The sequence below is a fragment of the Sciurus carolinensis genome, chromosome 15, assembly GCF_902686445.1.
Source record: "Sciurus carolinensis chromosome 15, mSciCar1.2, whole genome shotgun sequence".
NCBI classification, from domain to species: Eukaryota; Metazoa; Chordata; class Mammalia; order Rodentia; family Sciuridae; genus Sciurus; species Sciurus carolinensis.
The window spans coordinates 41108288-41125468 of record NC_062227.1 but is presented as its reverse complement, the minus strand read 5'-3'; the positions used below and the strand labels follow the sequence as shown (position 1 = coordinate 41125468).

The 17181-nt window shown below is 41.1% G+C and overlaps 1 protein-coding gene across 1 annotated transcript in view; it reads right to left on the bottom strand.

Moving 5' to 3' along the window:
- Window positions 1-10934, bottom strand: part of Dsg2 (desmoglein 2) — a 53340-nt gene extending 42406 nt beyond the window's left edge. The window contains exon 1 of the mRNA XM_047526087.1: window positions 10658-10934. Coding sequence (XP_047382043.1) covers window positions 10658-10702 — 45 coding nt within the window. The 5' untranslated portion in view covers window positions 10703-10934. The remainder of the gene's footprint in view (window positions 1-10657) is intronic.
- Window positions 10935-17181: the final 6247 nt, after the last annotated feature.

Below are 17181 nucleotides of genomic sequence, written 5' to 3'. Positions count from 1 at the left end.
GATTTTGCCTTACTGTCCACTCTTCTTCCTCCTACCCCTGTGGACACTAGGTTATGTCTAGAGACCATTTGGATTGTCAAAAGAGCAGGTAGAGGAGACAAGTGCTACTGATGGGTTGAAACCAGAGAAGCTGCTCAACATCCTGAAATGCACAGGGCAGCCCCACCCTTCAACAATGCTCCAAATGGCATTGCCAAGTGCTGAGGTTAAAAAAGCTTGACCAAGCTTCTCTGATTGGAAACTACCACAGTACCCTGGGGTCTGAGAGACAAGTTCCAGAGGCCCATGGTAATAATGTACATTTCCCAACTGGTAGCACATTGCAGGGAATGTGAACAGACAGGCGATGCTCTCTACTTTCTGTTCTCCGCTCAGTCCCAGGCACTTCCTTTTCGACATCTTTTCTCTGCAATTGTTGTTTTGCAGTGTAGGGGATGGAGCCCAGTACATGCTGCGCAAGGTCTCTACCATGGAGACACAGCCCTGGACCACCCCTAAGTCTGAGTGACCTCCTCCCTTGAATGTTGTAAAAGGGTTGAGTGAGGCTGGACAAGAGGAACTGTAACGGCTTCTCCCAACCAGGAAATCTGTGACTTTTTCTTTTTTTCTCATAAGGCACTTGGTGACAGAAAAAAATGTCATATGTAACATGCCTGAAGAGGAAAAGGAGGCTTTTAGTCCTAAAAATATGGTTTCAGATGAAAGTCCTTCAAAAGATTCCCTAGTTTATAAGGTTTCCCCTTTCTCTCTCTCTCTCTCTTTAAAATTTTTATCACTGGATTCTATGTATCTTGTAGAAACTGGTCTTTCTGGCAACTGGTTTAAAAAAAAAAAAAAAACCCCTTTTTTTTTTTTTTTTTTTTTGGCAGAGGCATGAAGGAAGGTGAAATATCACTGCAAAACACAATCAATCAATGTACTCTTTGTTCTCCAGGTCAGCACTTTAGAAATGATGTCCTGTTCTGAAGTCACTTTGATGAGTTTCACAAGCAGAATCCAAGAGAACTCCTGACTCACTGGAGGTCAGCTCCTCCTGGCTCAAATTCTCTTTCTGAAGTCCTTGGTAAAAGTAGATATCTCAAAGTTTCCTTCTGTGGTCCCAGAGTCCATGGCGAGGTGACCCCTTAAACTTTAATATCTCTAACTAATACATACCTTATGACAAATGAGATGAAAAGGGATGGAAAGTAAGTTAAAAGTTCTTAATGGCTTATTTCCATTCAACTAGGAATGACTTCAGGCAGAATGTTTTAAAATACTTTGTTTCTCCCTTTTATTGTACAGAAGGTCAGATAAGACACTGCCCTGAGGGTCCTTGGCTCTCCTCCAATCCATCCATCCATTCTTTCTTTTGCAGCAGTACTGTGAGTGAGACCCTGGGTCTCACCCCTGCTAGGCAATCTACCATTGAGCTGCATCCTCAGCCCTACCTCCATTCTTAAAATGATTTCAACTTGGACTGAAATAATGTAAAGAAAATAAAATAAGACACAGGCAATGGATGCTACCTGTTTATCTCCTCTGGTGAAAGAATCTGATTTTTCTGCTTGTATTGATAAACTGGAGATCTGGTCTTATCATAACTGTAGTCACAAAGTTTTTGGCACATTTTGGCAGGATCTCTGTAGTCATGGTGACTTACACAACCCAAAGAACTCAAGTGGCCTAGTGCAGTCAGGGTAGATCAATGATTTGGTGAGCTACTCTGACAAATCTTATATAGACCAGATGATTTATGTTCAAAATTTCACCTACCCTATTTTCCTCCTCTTAATTTTTTTTTTTGGGGGAGGGTGAGGGAGATAGTCTTTATAGAATTTATTTTATGACTAAACGGCATAACTTGTTTTGAAAATCTCAACTTAAAAGCACAACTGATAAAGGACCCAGACATTTATATATTCCTACAGCAGTCTCACTTAACAGCTGATTTAAGTCTACAATTATATTTTTCATAGTTGCTAATTTAACATACCTCAATGAGCAAGAAAAGCAGAACACTGAACTCTACTTTTAATTCATGAACATTAGCTAGCAAATATTTTACATCTATCTAGCAAAGTATATAATTTATCATCTTCTTTACCCTGCTTTTCATATGTCTAGGTTCATCTCCAGGTAACAAATATGATTTCAGGTGACTCATACTGAAGTTAACTCCAAAGGGCAAGATATTTTCTTTGTTGTCATTTTATTGACTTGGAATTTTAAACATGGATTTAGCAATACTGTGCTACACCTGACTTGTCAGATCATGCTGTGCATTATTTCTAGCAGAGTTCTGTGTAATCATGGACAGTTCCTACTATTTCCCTTGGTATAGACAAATCAACTGAAGGCCCAGGAAAGTCAACATTATGTTGTTTAGTGTCAACTCTCTTGGCCCCTACATCATCTTTTTAAAAAAGATGAAAGTTGCTAACAAATAATCAAAAGTAGACCTTTTGATATTTAGTATTTTCTACTCCTGATTTTCTTCTAATGGAAATGTTAGCAGTGGTTCTCACACTTGAGTAGCACTGGGTCACCTTGTTACCACACAGACTGCTGGGTCCCACCCCAGCGTTTCTGGTTCAGCAGGTCTGGGGTGGGGTCTAGGAATGTGTATTTCTAACAAGTTTCTAGGTAATTCAAATGTTGCTGGTCTCTCCAGGAAATACCGTGTGTAAAATCAGACTAGCAAGGGAAAAGGAGGAAGAAGAGATCCTGGGTAATTCATAAACTGATAAAGAACCCTTCAATACCAAGATGTGTGAAAAGAAATATTCTAAACCAGGAAATTCAGGAACTGGTAAGCCACTACCACCATCACAGGAAGAGCTCCCATTTAATAAGTATTAATCGGCTGCTACAGGATTGCTTTAAATAGTCTTTTCCTCTTTTATCTTTTAAAATCTTTTCTTTAAGTTTTACTGATTCTGAACATACACCACTTTTAAAAAATCTTTCCATTTTATTGGTATGCATTTCTTTAACAGTCACAAATGCTTTTAGAATTAGGCAAAATATAAGTAAATCTGAAAAGTACACTTCACATCAATTGATACACAGATATCATGGGCTATTTTCTTTCTTTCCTTCTTTCTTTTTATCTTTCTTTCTTTCTTCCTCTTCTGCAATATATTCATGAAAATTATACTAAAAAACAAAATGAAGAAAAACAATTCTTTCCCACACTCAGAAGTTTAAAAAAAACAAAACTTCAGATTGTCCTTTATCACCATTAGATGGCACTGGTCGGTCAGAAGGCAAACTTCAGGAACCACCAGAAATTGACCATGGCTTAAAAAGAGTGGACTAACAAAATAGAAAAAGTGAGAATCCAGGACTTCAGAGCATCTGGGTAATTCCCACAGGTTTCCAGAATTCTATCTCTGGAGTTAGATAAATCTTGATTTACATTTCTTCTTCTGTTTATCTTTAGAATGACTCCAACTTTCAATGAAACTAATATTCTAGTACCCAAAGTCCCGAATTTATTGAAAATTAACTAGAAAACTGCTATAATGGGATGTCAGGTGACAGCTCTGTATTGATAGTGTGGCATTTGGTGTCAGGTAAACTATTCTATTCAACTTCACTCACTGTTAACAATCACTAAATCCAGTGCCTGGTACACAGGGGATGCTCAGAAAAAGTCAAGTTCTCTTTCTTACATTCCTCTTCCCCCACTGGTAGTTCCCTGATGGTGGCGGGGGTGGGAGGATGCAGTTAGACTATTGATACACCTAGACTATTGGGTATGCAGCAGAAGCACAGTCAGTCATTGCTGAATGTATGAAAGTCAAGCAAAAATTTAATAGTCAACCTATCTGGGCATTAAATATTTCTTCTAAACAAGTGAAATTCAGATTATTGTTCCAGTTTTTCAAACACAGAAAGACACTTTAGCTCATGTTTTTTAAAGACTATCTCTGTGTCCAGGGGATTTAGTTCGTTTACAGATAAGTGATACAAAGATCCTGCTCTAAAGAAGTTAACAGTTTAGTAGGAAAGTCCTCCCTTATTCAAGAGGGATACCCAAGACTCCCAGCGGATGCCTGAAACCTTGAATAGTATGGAATTGTATATGGACTAAGTTTTTTTTCCTATGTGTATATACTGATTGTAAAGTTTTAGTTTATCGATTAGGCACAGCAAGAGAATAACAGCAACTAATAATAAAACAGAATAGTCACCATATGCTATGATAAAAGTTATTTAAACCACAAATTGTTTATAGCTGGAATTTTTCATGTAATTTATTTGGATCACAGCTGATTGCAGGTAACAGAACTTCAGAAAGTAAAACCATGGATAAGAGGGCACACCTCTATACAGAAGTGGAAAACCTTAAATGTGTTGACAACAGCTACAAAAATAGTTCTGGGGAGTTCAGACAAGGCAGAAATTACTTTCTGCTGGTAGGGAGAAGGTGGCAATGAACTTGGCCTTGAATCTGTCTGTGCAGATGAGAAGGAAGGAAAATGCACAAACCAGAGACAGCACGCACTGGAACATGGAGATGTGAAGACAAAGAACAAGAGTGCATTTAGGCATTTGTCTATATGACAGTAGCAAGCAGAGCAGAGGGACAAGTTGTGCTAAGGATCCTTGTTGGTCCTATAAGGGGTGGAGAGTCTGCCAGCTTCTGCATAGGGAATTTGGGAATTTGTCACTCGCGCCTTCTAAAGATTTTTTTGACATTAACTATGGGGCAGCATAAAAGGCAGGAGATAGTTCAAGGACTAAAATAAAATCCCACGGGGGTTGTAATGAGGACTACCACCAGGGGAGTGGCAGAAAGAGAGATGGGTGGAAGCAGGAGTCTTCATGGGGGAAAACCTGTCCTTGGCAATGTTCCTGCATACAGATGACGAGGAGTGAGTCAGAGGGAGGAATGAGCTTTAAGTTTGAGTGGTTAGAAGGATGCGATTCTCAGAGGACAGACTGTAAGAACAATAAGCTTAGGTGGCAGGGAAATTCTCTGGGTAGGGAAGAGACACTAGACATTAGGTGGTGGGCAGAGAGGCTCAGTGATGCACAGCAGGCTGCTGGGGAACCTGTCAACATTCACCCACATGGATCTGCACAGGACCTGCAGGTAGCACCCTCTCATCCCCCGCAACAGTTGCCACCTACTCTGCTCCAAGCCTCCCCCCTTCAGGTGAAAGGTCTCCTCTGTCCATCTACTTCATATCCCTCCACTGTACTTGCTCAGAAAAACAGGGTGAGAACTGCTGTGGGTTCCTAGGGATGAAAGAAACCCCAGAAAACCGAGGAAGCAAAGGAAGGAGATACTGGCAAGAGGATCATGAGTTCAAAGCCAAGACAAGATGATTAGCAGTGTGTGGGCTAGGTCCCTTGTCTAGTGTCTTTTTTTTTTTCTTAATTTTTTTTTTTTAGTTGGAGATGGACCCAGTACCCTTATTTTATTTTTTCATTTTATGTGGTGCTGAGGCTCGAACCCAGTGCTTCACACATGCTAGGCAAGCACTCTACCACTGAGCCATAATCCCAGCCCTTGTCCAGTGTCTTAATGAGGATTTTGGGGGATTATGAGGAATGCATCATTAAGATGAAACAGTGGGTACAAAAAATTAATCTAATTTTTTTAAAAATAAATTTGTGCTGCAAAGGACTTGAAAGAGTAGTGGGAGGGAAGTGTTTTAGAAGTGAGGAGGTCTGAACTGTCTCATCTACTTTCACATTTACCTCTTCATTCCCCAGGCAGGCAGCAACTGCTTTGCTGGTGAGAATAATTTTTGTAAAGGTGTAATTTTGATGTAAGTCCTAGATATACCATTTGCCCCAGAGTAGGTGCTCAATAATTTTTCTTGAGTGAATGAACATATGAAGGCATAATCAACCACAGAGCTATATCCATTTTTAAAAAGGGAACCAAGTGCCAGGCATGGTGGTGCACACCTGTAATCCCAGCAACTTGGGAGGCTGAGGCAAGAGGATGGTGAGTTCAAAGCCAGCCTCAGCAACTTAGCTATTCCCTAAGCAACTCAGTGAGATCTTGTCTCTAAATAAAATATAAAAAAGGGCTGGGCTGGGGGCTGGGGAGATAGCTCAGTTGGTAGAGTGCTTACCTTGCAAGTAAAAGGTCCTGAGTTCAATCCCCAGCACCGCAAAAAAAAAAAAAAAGAGCAAATAGCTCATCTTGTAGAGCGCTTGCATGGACCCGGGTTTGAATACCCGGCATCTTGGAAAAGAACAAAAAAATAAAGAACTCTTCAAAGTGTGCCAAAAAAGAAAAAAAAAAAAAAAAAAAAGGCTGGGATGTGGCTCAGTGGTTAAGTGCCCCTGGATTTAAAAAAAAAAGGAACTAAAGAAGTAAGATGAATTCCTAATTAGAACCTCTTACTATTTCTATTTGCCTATCACTGTTTCTCAATGTAGGTGTTACTAGCATTTTAGACAGGAAAAGTAATCCCAGTGGCCAGTTCTTCTTGAAGGTTCTGCAGATTGTAGGAAGTTAAATACTCCTAAACTTTGGGAACAAAGGACCGGAGCATCCTCAGGCAGTGTGACAACCAAATGTCTTCTTGATCCTTTTGCTGTTTAGCAGCCCTCTACTCCTGCCAGGCTGCATCTCCCTCCACTCTGCTGGGTGATCTCTGGGCTTCTCTGCTTGTCTGATTATAGCAGACCAAGGCCTGAATGCCTCCCTACCTTGTTTGTTTTAACTAGGCAAAACTGTACTCAGTCAAATTCTCTTTCTTGTCTTCCTTTCTTTGTTGCGTTGGGGACCAAAGCCAGCACTCAGTCACAACTCAGCCTTACTGTTTCTTCTTTTTCCCTTTTATCTCAGCCAAAAAACATCTTTTCATTTCCTTAGCAAACTGAACACCTCCCTACAAACACTCACTTGGCAAGCAGTCTTTTTTTGACTTCTTCTGTCTCATTTCCTACATATTCTTCTGCTTCATATTGTAGGTTAAAGCAACAGTGAACTTTCCTAGCTCCTCTAAAGAACCATGCCCTCTTGTCTTTTGGCCTTTGCCTTTGTTCTTTTCTCAATATTCAACATTCTTCTCCTTCTTTTCTTCTTATCATCTCACTAATTTATAATTATCCTCAGATCTTGGATGAGATGCCCGGTATTGGGTTGACTGGTCCTTCTGTAGGCTCCATGGTACTTGTGTTTCTTTATCAGGACTTTTCTTATCACTCCCCATTGAGAAGCTAGCCATTTCCTTATTGTATCCTTTACAAGACTGTAAACCTCATGAGGGCAGGCATGTCTGGCTTTTTCATAATACTCCTCTTGTGTCTAGCACATTGCCTAGCACCAAGAAGGGATTCTCTTAATACTAACCATTGATGGTTAGTTTCTTTTCTTGTGGGCATTTCTTATCTTACTCCTACACTGTGTATAAATCCTGGAGCTCCAACTTTCTTCACCCCAATCACCAAGTTTTGCATAAGATCAATGCTCCATGTTCATAATTTGAAATAAAGCATAGTGTCATATGAGTATACTTCTGATACTTAGGACAAACCAAACTGACCAGAAAAATCTTTCCTCATCTGTGGACTAATATTTGAAAATTTCAAAACTGTTGAAATTTGAAAGAAAGAAAAAGCTCTGATCAAAATTTACTAAGTAGATCCAAAGTTCATTTATGATTTCAATTAAGGTTCCTAATTTTTATTACAATTAGGCCACTTTCAAAAATACCAATCCCTGTGTATGCTTTATTCCCAAATCAACTATTTTGCAAAATTTAGACCAGTGGTTAAGTCAACTGGGAATTTTCCATCAATACGTATTTCTGGATCTCAGACTTAGAGATTTAATTTAGTTCCTCAGAGATTTCTAATGATCAGGGAAAATTTGGACCAATAAGTGCTCTTTTTTTTTTTTTTTTTTTTTTTGGTAAACTACTTTTCCTTAAATTTATTATTAAAGAAAACTTCTGTTAAGAATTGCCATTTTCCAGGCTAGGCATGGTGGTGCATGCCTGTAATCCCAGAGGCTCGGGAGGTTGAGACAGGAGGATCGCCAGTTCAAAGCCAGCCTTAGCAACTTAGCAAGGCCCTAAGCAACTCAGTGAGACTCTGTCTTTAAATAAAATACAAAATAGGGCTGGGGATGTGGCTCGGTGGTTGAGTGCCCCTGAGTCAATCCCTGGTACTTGCCCCTACCCCCTGAAAAAGGTAGCAATTTTTCTGACTCAGGAGGCTGAAGATAACAAGGCCAGCCTTAGCAATTAGTGAGGACCTATGCCAACTTAGGGAGACCCCGTCTCAAAATAAAACATAAAAATGGCTGGGGATGTGCTGAGTGGTTAAGCATCCCTAGGTTCAATCTCTAGTACCAAACCAAACCAAACCAAACCAAAAACCCCAAAACAAAAAAACAAGAAAGCCAAGTAGCATCCTGGTCAGAGTGGTTTCTGGACAATGGAAGCAGCAATGTGGCTTCTGGTTCCTGATCCCAGGAGAGGCAGCAGCTCCTAAATGGCTGGGTTCTGTTTTGTAGCTTTGAAGTTGTTACTGACAGCTCAAACTGGAAAAAATTTCCTCAATCTTTCCTAGACTTACAGAGTCAAATTAATATCCTGAGATAAATCTCTTTGTTAGCTTGTTAAATTGTGTTATCTTTGACTGAACTCTGACCCAGAAGACTATAATTTATATCCTATCCTACAAAGAACCTATTGTTTTCTTTTCTTTTTTTATTTGCCCCTAACACTATGCTTCCAACTTCACATTGATATACCCATTATTCTTTGACCCCCCCAAAAAAATTGAAATTTATATCACAAATAATACTTTCTATAATGAACAGAATTCTGTTCCTCTCCAGTAGGCTATAGTCATTTTTGAAAGAGGAGTCTACTACTGCCCAATAAGGTAAAAATGAAAAGTTGCTGAAATGTAAAATTTGCCTACACTATTTACCTATTTATCTGAGTGTACAAACTGGCTTGCTTGATATACCATTTGAAGACTGAAAGTAATTTCTTTTCTTATATGGAGAGAATTTAATATTTAACTTTTGAGGTGGGCCAGGTGCTTTGTTAGTATTCTCCTTAGATAGGAAACATCTAAATGAGAGGATTGGGTTGTTCTGGAAGTCAAAACAAAGCCCAAAATTGTGTCTTAGAAAAATGTCATTAAAAAAACGAACCTGAATTGAAAATTACCTCAGCAACATGAGTGAAACGAAATGAAACAGAGCGTGAAAATGAACGAGTGTGCCAAAAGTCTGGAGTTCCTAATTATCATGCGGACTCAAGTGAAAGTTCATTGAAATGTCTGGACTGGAGTTAGTAATTTTTTTTTTCTCTTTTGCCTTAAAAGTCTATTTCCCTAGATATATAAAGATACACACATATATATTTTTTCTCCCTCTCCCTCCACAACTGCAGGATGGAAACTTACCTTTCGAAATTCAGAACTTTTAATTGAGTGAATGTACTTGCATTTTTTAGTTTTGATCATTATATCAGAAAACTAAGAATGATTTTGTATCTAATCTCTCTGAATATATATTTGTGAAATCTCTGGAAGATGAAGTCACACCTTTAATAGCACTGTACCTGTCACTTAACAAAGCCCTATAAGCCAAATACTTTCCTTAGTTGTGTGCAATCCTTCAACAAACAGAAAACTGAAAGTTTCACAACCCATTTGATCATAGAAACCAAATGTAAGAAATCTAGCTCTGGGTCTGAACGCTGTCTCTTGTGGTGGAAGACCTGTTCTTTAAATGGTCAACCTCTCCCAGTGACTGAGGCGGCAACTGAGGCTGAGGCAGGAGAATCGCGAGTTCAAAGTCAATCTCAGCAACTTTGCGAAGCCCCTAAGCAACTTAGACCCTGCTTCAAAATAAAAAGTAAAAAGGGTTGGGGAGTAACTCAGCGGTTAAGCGCCCCTGGGCTCAATCCCCGGTACCAAAAAATAAAATAGGTAAATAACCTCTGAAAACCCCATTTGATGGTGGTGGCTCTACACTTTTTCTGTAATCTTAAATGAAAAAAAAAAAAAAAAAAAAAGCTCCCAAATATTACGTTCATTTTCTTAAACACTAGGAAATCGTTTTAAAACACTGATTCTGTGAACATAAAGTCAAAATTAAAGCTAAAATTTTCTTTATGCGAGTGATTTTCTTAACAGAAATGCGGATTTAACAAAAAATTTAAGCGTTGTAAAACACATTTTAAAAAGTGACTAGTTTTAGCTCTTGTTCTGCACTCTTAACAATGCAGGTGTTTTCCTGGTTTCTCCAGTTCACTGACGTGTATCGCGGGCTGGAAAAACCAAGGACAGAACTTTTAAGAAACTTGGAAGAAGGCGCGGGGGTGGCTCCCAACCGCCTCCAGGATTCCGGTCGGAAAAAGACTCCAGACGCAGCCCCCTTCCCGCGTAAAGGTGCCCCCGCCCCAGCGCCCACTACACGAACAGATCGGTTAGGAAAGGACCCTAGGGCCTGAGCGCGGGGAACTCCGACCGGTTGCAGCCGGCGGAGCGGTTTGCCGCAGTTCAGGTGGGCTCCGGCCGTAGCCGGTCCCTCCAGCCGGTCCCCACCTCTCGGGAAAAGCAGCAGCGCCAGGCAGGCGGGTCCTTCCCAGGCGGAAGCGGGCAGGTCCGGGCTCGAGCCTGGCGCCCGCCAGTGCGCTTCCCGACTGCCGGGCTCGGCGTCTCGGCTCGCTGCACTTACCAAGAGAAGCAGCAGCACGCACGGGCGCCCTGGGCTCCGCGCCATCGCGCCCTCGCTCCGCCGCGCCCTGGCCTCGGGCCGCTCGCTGCACCACACCGCCCGCTCCCCGGCGCCCCGCGACCAGGCTCCGACTCCTCCCGGGTCCCGGCGCTCCCTTCACGCCCCGAGGCCGCTTCTGCCTCCTCTGCTGCCGCGGCCTCCCAGTCCCTGCCCAGAGGCGCAGTCCCAGGTGTGGCCCTCCCGAGAAAATGGAGCCGGGGGCCCGCGCTCGCCGCCCGCGCAGAGGTGGGATGTGCGCCGAGGAGGGAGGTGCAGGGCAGACTCCCGCCCTCGTCTCACACGCACCTGGGACCGTGACGTCCCCGGGCTGGGGACTTTGGGTGCAAGCCCCGCCCCATCGTTCACTTTCCTGATTCCCTCCTCCTCGGGAATGGCCAGGAGCGGAGAGCTTCCCGGTCATTCGCGGCCCCAGCTCAAGGGCAAACTGGCTTAGCGGAGCGGAGACCTGTTGGGGTGCCGTGATCGCAACCGAACGCTGAGAGGCCTGGCCCCCACTACTTCTGAAAGGTTCAGCGCTTGGTGAAAGTGCTTTGGGCCCAGATCGCAGATGGCGAGAAGAGACTGGTGACGTGGGGGACCCGCGTGCTTATGGCAGCCGCAGCCGACGTGTGTGGGGCCCGCTCTTAGGAGCAGAACTCCAGGTGGCATTCTCCGCAAAGGTTTCTTTCTTCTTTACTGTGGCCCCTTCATTGCTTCCAACAGGTTTACGGCTTATCAGCCTTGGGAAGAAAGTTATTAGAAAAATCACAGGAGGTTAAAGTGGAGGATTCTTTGATCCTTTGATGTAGACTAGGAGAAAACTCGAGGGCATTAGGGGAAATGTACACTCTTTTATTTGATTTACAAATTCGCCTTCATAGATCGCACCTTTCATAAGAGTCCCTTTCCAAGACTTACTGTCTTGTGACCTAGGCAGGCCTCTCTGTGCCTCAGTTTTCAGATCTGTCAAATGTGGTTAATGACGTTCGACACATAGGGCTGTTATACGAACTAAATCAGAAGATCTTTGTGAAGCATTCTGCAGTGTCTAGCTACTTAAGGATGCTATTAATGATAGTTGTTAAAATGATAACTATTATTGCAAGGGTAAAATGTTAAATTGAACTCTTCTTGCAAAGCAGAGACTGTGTACGGGCTCCAAACACTGGAATCAGCCTCAGATCAGGAAACTTCAAAGTTAAATGTTAATTATTGATATTAAAGTAGTGGAAGAATCTATGTAAGAATAGAGGGGTGATTGGAGACTAGAAAGATCCGTTTGGCATTATGTTTAGCTAAAATAGCAGAGTTCCTTGTAGTTACAAGTACCTCCTTTTCCTCCCCTTTTTCTTCTACCCTTGGCTCCCCAATTCCAATCTTGCCAGTCATCAAGGTCCAGTATGATTACAATGTACTTAGTAGTCCCTTTCTTTCCCATTCCCCAAGGACCATGCTCTTTGAGCTGAGAGACACATTGTTTAGTGTTTAACTGCTGCTTGACTCCTCAGTGTTTAAATGTGGTTGGTGAATTAGTTCCCCAACAAATTCAGCATCTAGGGAGAGTTTCTGCTTAGCTCCCCCCTCTGCTTCCTATGCCTACAACAGTGCTCAGCACCCTGGGAGACTCTCAACAACCCTGCTTACATAGTTGAATCAGGAGGGAAGAATGTCTTTTAGCTTCCACTTCTTTTACATGAGCTAGATGTGGAAGGTAGCAAACACTGGTGATAATTCGCACTTCCCATTCATGTTAGGCAAACTCCTAATTACAGAAGGCAGGCTTTACCAAAACACATTCACCAGTCATCTCAGGAAGCAATATATCAGTCCTGTTTATTGTTAGTGCTCTTGGAGTTGAGACCTGTAGATATGTTATTTATGCCTCATTTTCAAAACTGTGGTTTCTGTTTAGTAATGAGAATAATTTTGACTTTGAGAGCGAGAAATAGTACAAATTTTGTTTCTGTCAGATTATTCAACATCCCTTGGAGACTGTCAGTTTCAAGATAGTATTCCTTCTGTAAGACATTTATCCCAAGGCATTAAGAGTAGATACTAAATTCAATGCCATAGTATGTCATTCTTGAATTAGTTCCACTTTAAAAATGTCAAAGCTATGACTTAGTAAGTTGAGGGGATTTGTTGAAAATCAGAGGATGCATAGCTAGCTCTCTAGCCCCTGACTTCTTTATGCTGGAATGATAGTAATTCTATTTCATATATCTCTGTGTACACACACACACACACACACACACACACAAAGTGGCTATTACTAATGAAGCACTAGTGATTGCTTTAAAAGAAATAGAAGTGTTAATAGGATGTGAAACATTTAATTATAGGTCCCTGCCCCTCAAATTAGTTGAACATTATGGCAAATACATTTTTATTAAGATTTTTATAATACATTAGTTCAAAACATATTATGTGCAAATAATTATTTAATACCTAGATATATTCAAAATATGTACCTGAGTTAATGTTTTCTAAAATGCTTTACTTCATGTATGTAGGTCAAAATAATCTTCAAGTGACTGGCTCTTTAGAATCTCCTCATAATGTTATCTAAAACAAACAAACAAAAATTTAAAGATTTCAGAAACACCTATAAAAATTAACATTTCTTTTCCATTCTCACTGCCTCCTTATTCCCAAAATATTCCAGAATCAAAAATCTTTTTATAAATTGATATTTCTTGGCTAAAATTCTACACCGACTACTTATTTCTAGTGAAAATCCCAATGAGTATTTTTTTAATTTTAAAATTTGTTCTAATTTGTTGTACATGACAGTAGAATGCATTTATACATTTTGTTAGATCATACATAAATGGAGTGTAATCTCTCATTTTTCTTATACATATTATAGGATCACATCAGTCATGTAGTCATATATGCACATGAGTATTTTTTTAGAATTAATGTTTGAAAGGTGAGAGTTAAATCTGGCTGCTACCCTATTAAAATGCCATATAAGCAGATCACAGCAATATATAGATGTTATAAAAGCAAGGTTATTGGGGTCAGGAGGCTTTGTCTCACAACAGTGGTTAATAAAGGGTGCCCGGAGCTAGGATGTAGCTCAATGTTAGCACACCTGCCAAGCATACACAAGGTCCTTGGGTTCAAATCCCCAGCACCTCATAAGTAAATAAATAAACAAAGGGCAAAAAAGACGCAGAACAAACCACGAAATACTCCAAGTAATGTGAGAAGGACAACAAAAGGAGCAATCTGGTTTGGGTTTAGTTTCACTCACTTATTTGACATTTAGTTTACCCTGGTTCAACAGACATTTTATTTGCATTGCATTTCTTTACGTTTACTTTCCTAAATGTAAAGAAAATGTAATTGTTCCAAAGAAACAAAAGTAGATACTTACAAAAGAATACAACTGCAGTGGTAAAACGGTGCAGGTTGCGGAGAGTCCCTAACTCACAATTGCAACCCCTGGATTAGAGAAGGTTTCTTGGGGCTGTTGTGGTGAGCTGATTCTTGAAGTATGTGTGCTTGTGAGTGAGACATTGAACTTTCTAGGGCAGAGTAACTCAAAGCATAGATACTATCGGTGAAGAGTCATGGTCTCAGCGTTCTTATCACAATAATACAAACAGGGAATTCAGAAGCAAAAGCTTTCCTTTTGGTGAAAATATATTGAATTTGAGATATTAAAAGAGTATTCAATTAGATAAATCTAGCAAGCAGTTTGAAATGAAGACACAATTGAAAATAGATTTGGGAGGCAGAAATAATAATCTAATTTTGTTCCAATCTCTCTGGCCATTCTGAATTCATTTCTTATCCTCTGCCTGCTCATAAAATGCTTGTTTTTTGAGTTTTCCTTTCATTATTTTCTTCTTAATTGATTCTATGCATAATTCCACAGCCATTTCTATTGTGCAAACCCATCACATTTTCCCTCCTAAAATTCAAACGTGGGGCATCACCATTTGGAGATTTCACAGAAACCTCAAATGGTCATGATAATTTTGTAGGGATATCCATCCACCTCAACTGCATAGTTTCCCATTCTTTTACCACCCTCCAGAGCAAACTTCCTAACCCAATCAATGGCTTCCTTGTCAACTTGGTCACCTGAGCCAGGACCCTGGGTGTCATGATCAATTCTCTTTTTCCCATACCTTCTGTATTAAATCACTTCTTCAGTTTCTGGAACGTTGTTCAAAATGATTCATACAACTGGTGTATAACAGTGGTTTATGATTATTTCATTCAGATCTACGCCATCCATTTCTCTTTTTCAAGATTGTTAATTCCATGAGAGCAGAGGCCACATGATATTCATGGTAGGCTCAGCCCCTAGTATCCAGAATGTACTACATGATCAATAAAGATTTGTTGAACCAAGCCCATATACCAGAAGGTGTTAACTATAAGTGAAAAAGAAGTATTCTTAGGGAAGGTGTTTGGATATCCACCTTGGATGAATTAATAGTGGATCTAGCCAATAAAACTTATGCACATGTTGATTTGTGTATGTGTGTTTTCCCCAACAACACTGCAGCCTAGGAGTGGAATAGATTAGTAGATTACGGGTATGAGTCAGGGTTACAGAATGACCTGTCTGATAATGAAGAGGTGTGAGTGTTCAGGATATACATGGAATTGAGTGTAGCCAGGAGGGCAAGGGACAGGGAAAAGATGGGCCAATTGAAGACAAAGAGCTTATTACCCTGAGAGTAGAGAATTGGGAAACGTTTATCCTTCCCCGGAATCCTGGAGAAAGAACCAAGGTCTGAAGCCATGGAAGTCAAGGTGTGAATGCCACCATAGGAGTTAGAATCTTAAAACTTTAGTGAACTCTCCAGTTGGAGGGACCAAGAGCCATCTCAGCCTCAGGTGATGAGAGAGGAGCATTGGCAGACTGGGAAAGGGGGTAAGGTCTAAAAGCTTGATGGGGAAAAACTGTTGCCTTTTTAAGTTAGAACTTACTGAGTAATAAAACCAGCTGACTCCAAGCCCTTTGGCCTAGCACAGAGAAGCCAGCACATCATAATGAAGAGTCACCACACTCAGGGGGCAGAATTATCACCCCAGAGAGCACAACTACAGACAACAACAACCCAGAGAGTGAGATAGTCCCAGTTCAGTGAGTCACAGCGTCTCCCTGGGCAATTCCCTACATGCTCCTTCTTGTGAGTCAGTATGTGAGGACCTACTACTTCAGATGCAACGTCCCCAAGTTGAAATATCTTAAGGAAATTGTTCACATTGTTCATGAAGTAGAGAAGAATGAGGGAAGATGCAAAAGTTGCAAAACAGGATTCGGTGCAGTGGAGAAAGCAAAATAGTCTATCCTTGGGCCTAAGTAGAATGCTGAGCGCATCTTAAGAGATTTTTGTTGTTGTTGTTCTTTTGTTTTTGAAATAAGTTACACTGGTGTTTGAATGTGATCAGAATATAAAAATGCTGGATTGAGGCATATACAAAATGGGTACCTGCCTGGGAAGTCCCAGCTACACCTCTGATATTCCTCGAGATTGCCACTCCCTCCCACAGAGTAATGCCTGAAACCTTTAGCTGAAGGCTCCCTTGGCAGTTCGATGCATGTTACTGGGAGGGTGGCCTGTTAATCCATTACCTGCTATTTACATCCTAGTCTGACATCACAACTACACCGTGCATGCTGTACCTCAGGGTCTTTGTGCTTACTGTCCCTTTTCCCTACAGGGAAATGTACAAAGTGTATGCATGACTTTCTCCCCTACAATGTTACCCTCGCCTGGCAATGAAGCCCTTCCCTGATCGATGATTTTAAAATTGTAGTGTCTCAGATGCCCCGAGGCCTTCTTTTCCCTTCCTTGTTTTATGTTTCTTCTTGATGCACTGCATTCTAAAAGATGGTGTGTTCTCTTGCTATTCTGGTTGCCATTCCCTAGATTGCAAACTTCCTGACTGGCTGGTATTTTCCTCTGTGAACTGCTTTGTCTCCCGCATTAAAAAATGACTTAATTCATCCAGTAAACATTGGTTGAATGTATTGAATGTATGACTACCTTTGCAATGTTATTTTGGAGAGGGAAAAAGAGAGGGATTGGGGGTGGGTGGGTGGGTAGGGGATAATGAAGACCAAGGGCAGAACAAGAGAACACTAAATTCTTGGAAGGATATGGGTAACTATCATCAATTTGGGGAGGAAGCTCAGTGTGAGACTTGGTTCACTGTGGGCAAAACTCCCCCACTTGTCAAGGGAAGGCCTTGCTAAGACTGGCCTGAGCTGGGTGAAGTTGGAGGAGCACAGAGACCAGGAGAGAGCATTTCTGTGCTCTGTTCTACGACTTTGTTCCTTGCAGAGGGAACAAAGTGAGAAAACAAACAACACAGAAAACCCCCTTTCCCTCTGGAGATGAACAAGCAGGCATTCATTACAGGAGTGTGACACTTTGGAATGTTGATGCTTTTTTTTTTTCCTACTTGTGATAATCTATGGCTTTGGTTTTGCCCTAGGATTTGTTTATGGGAAT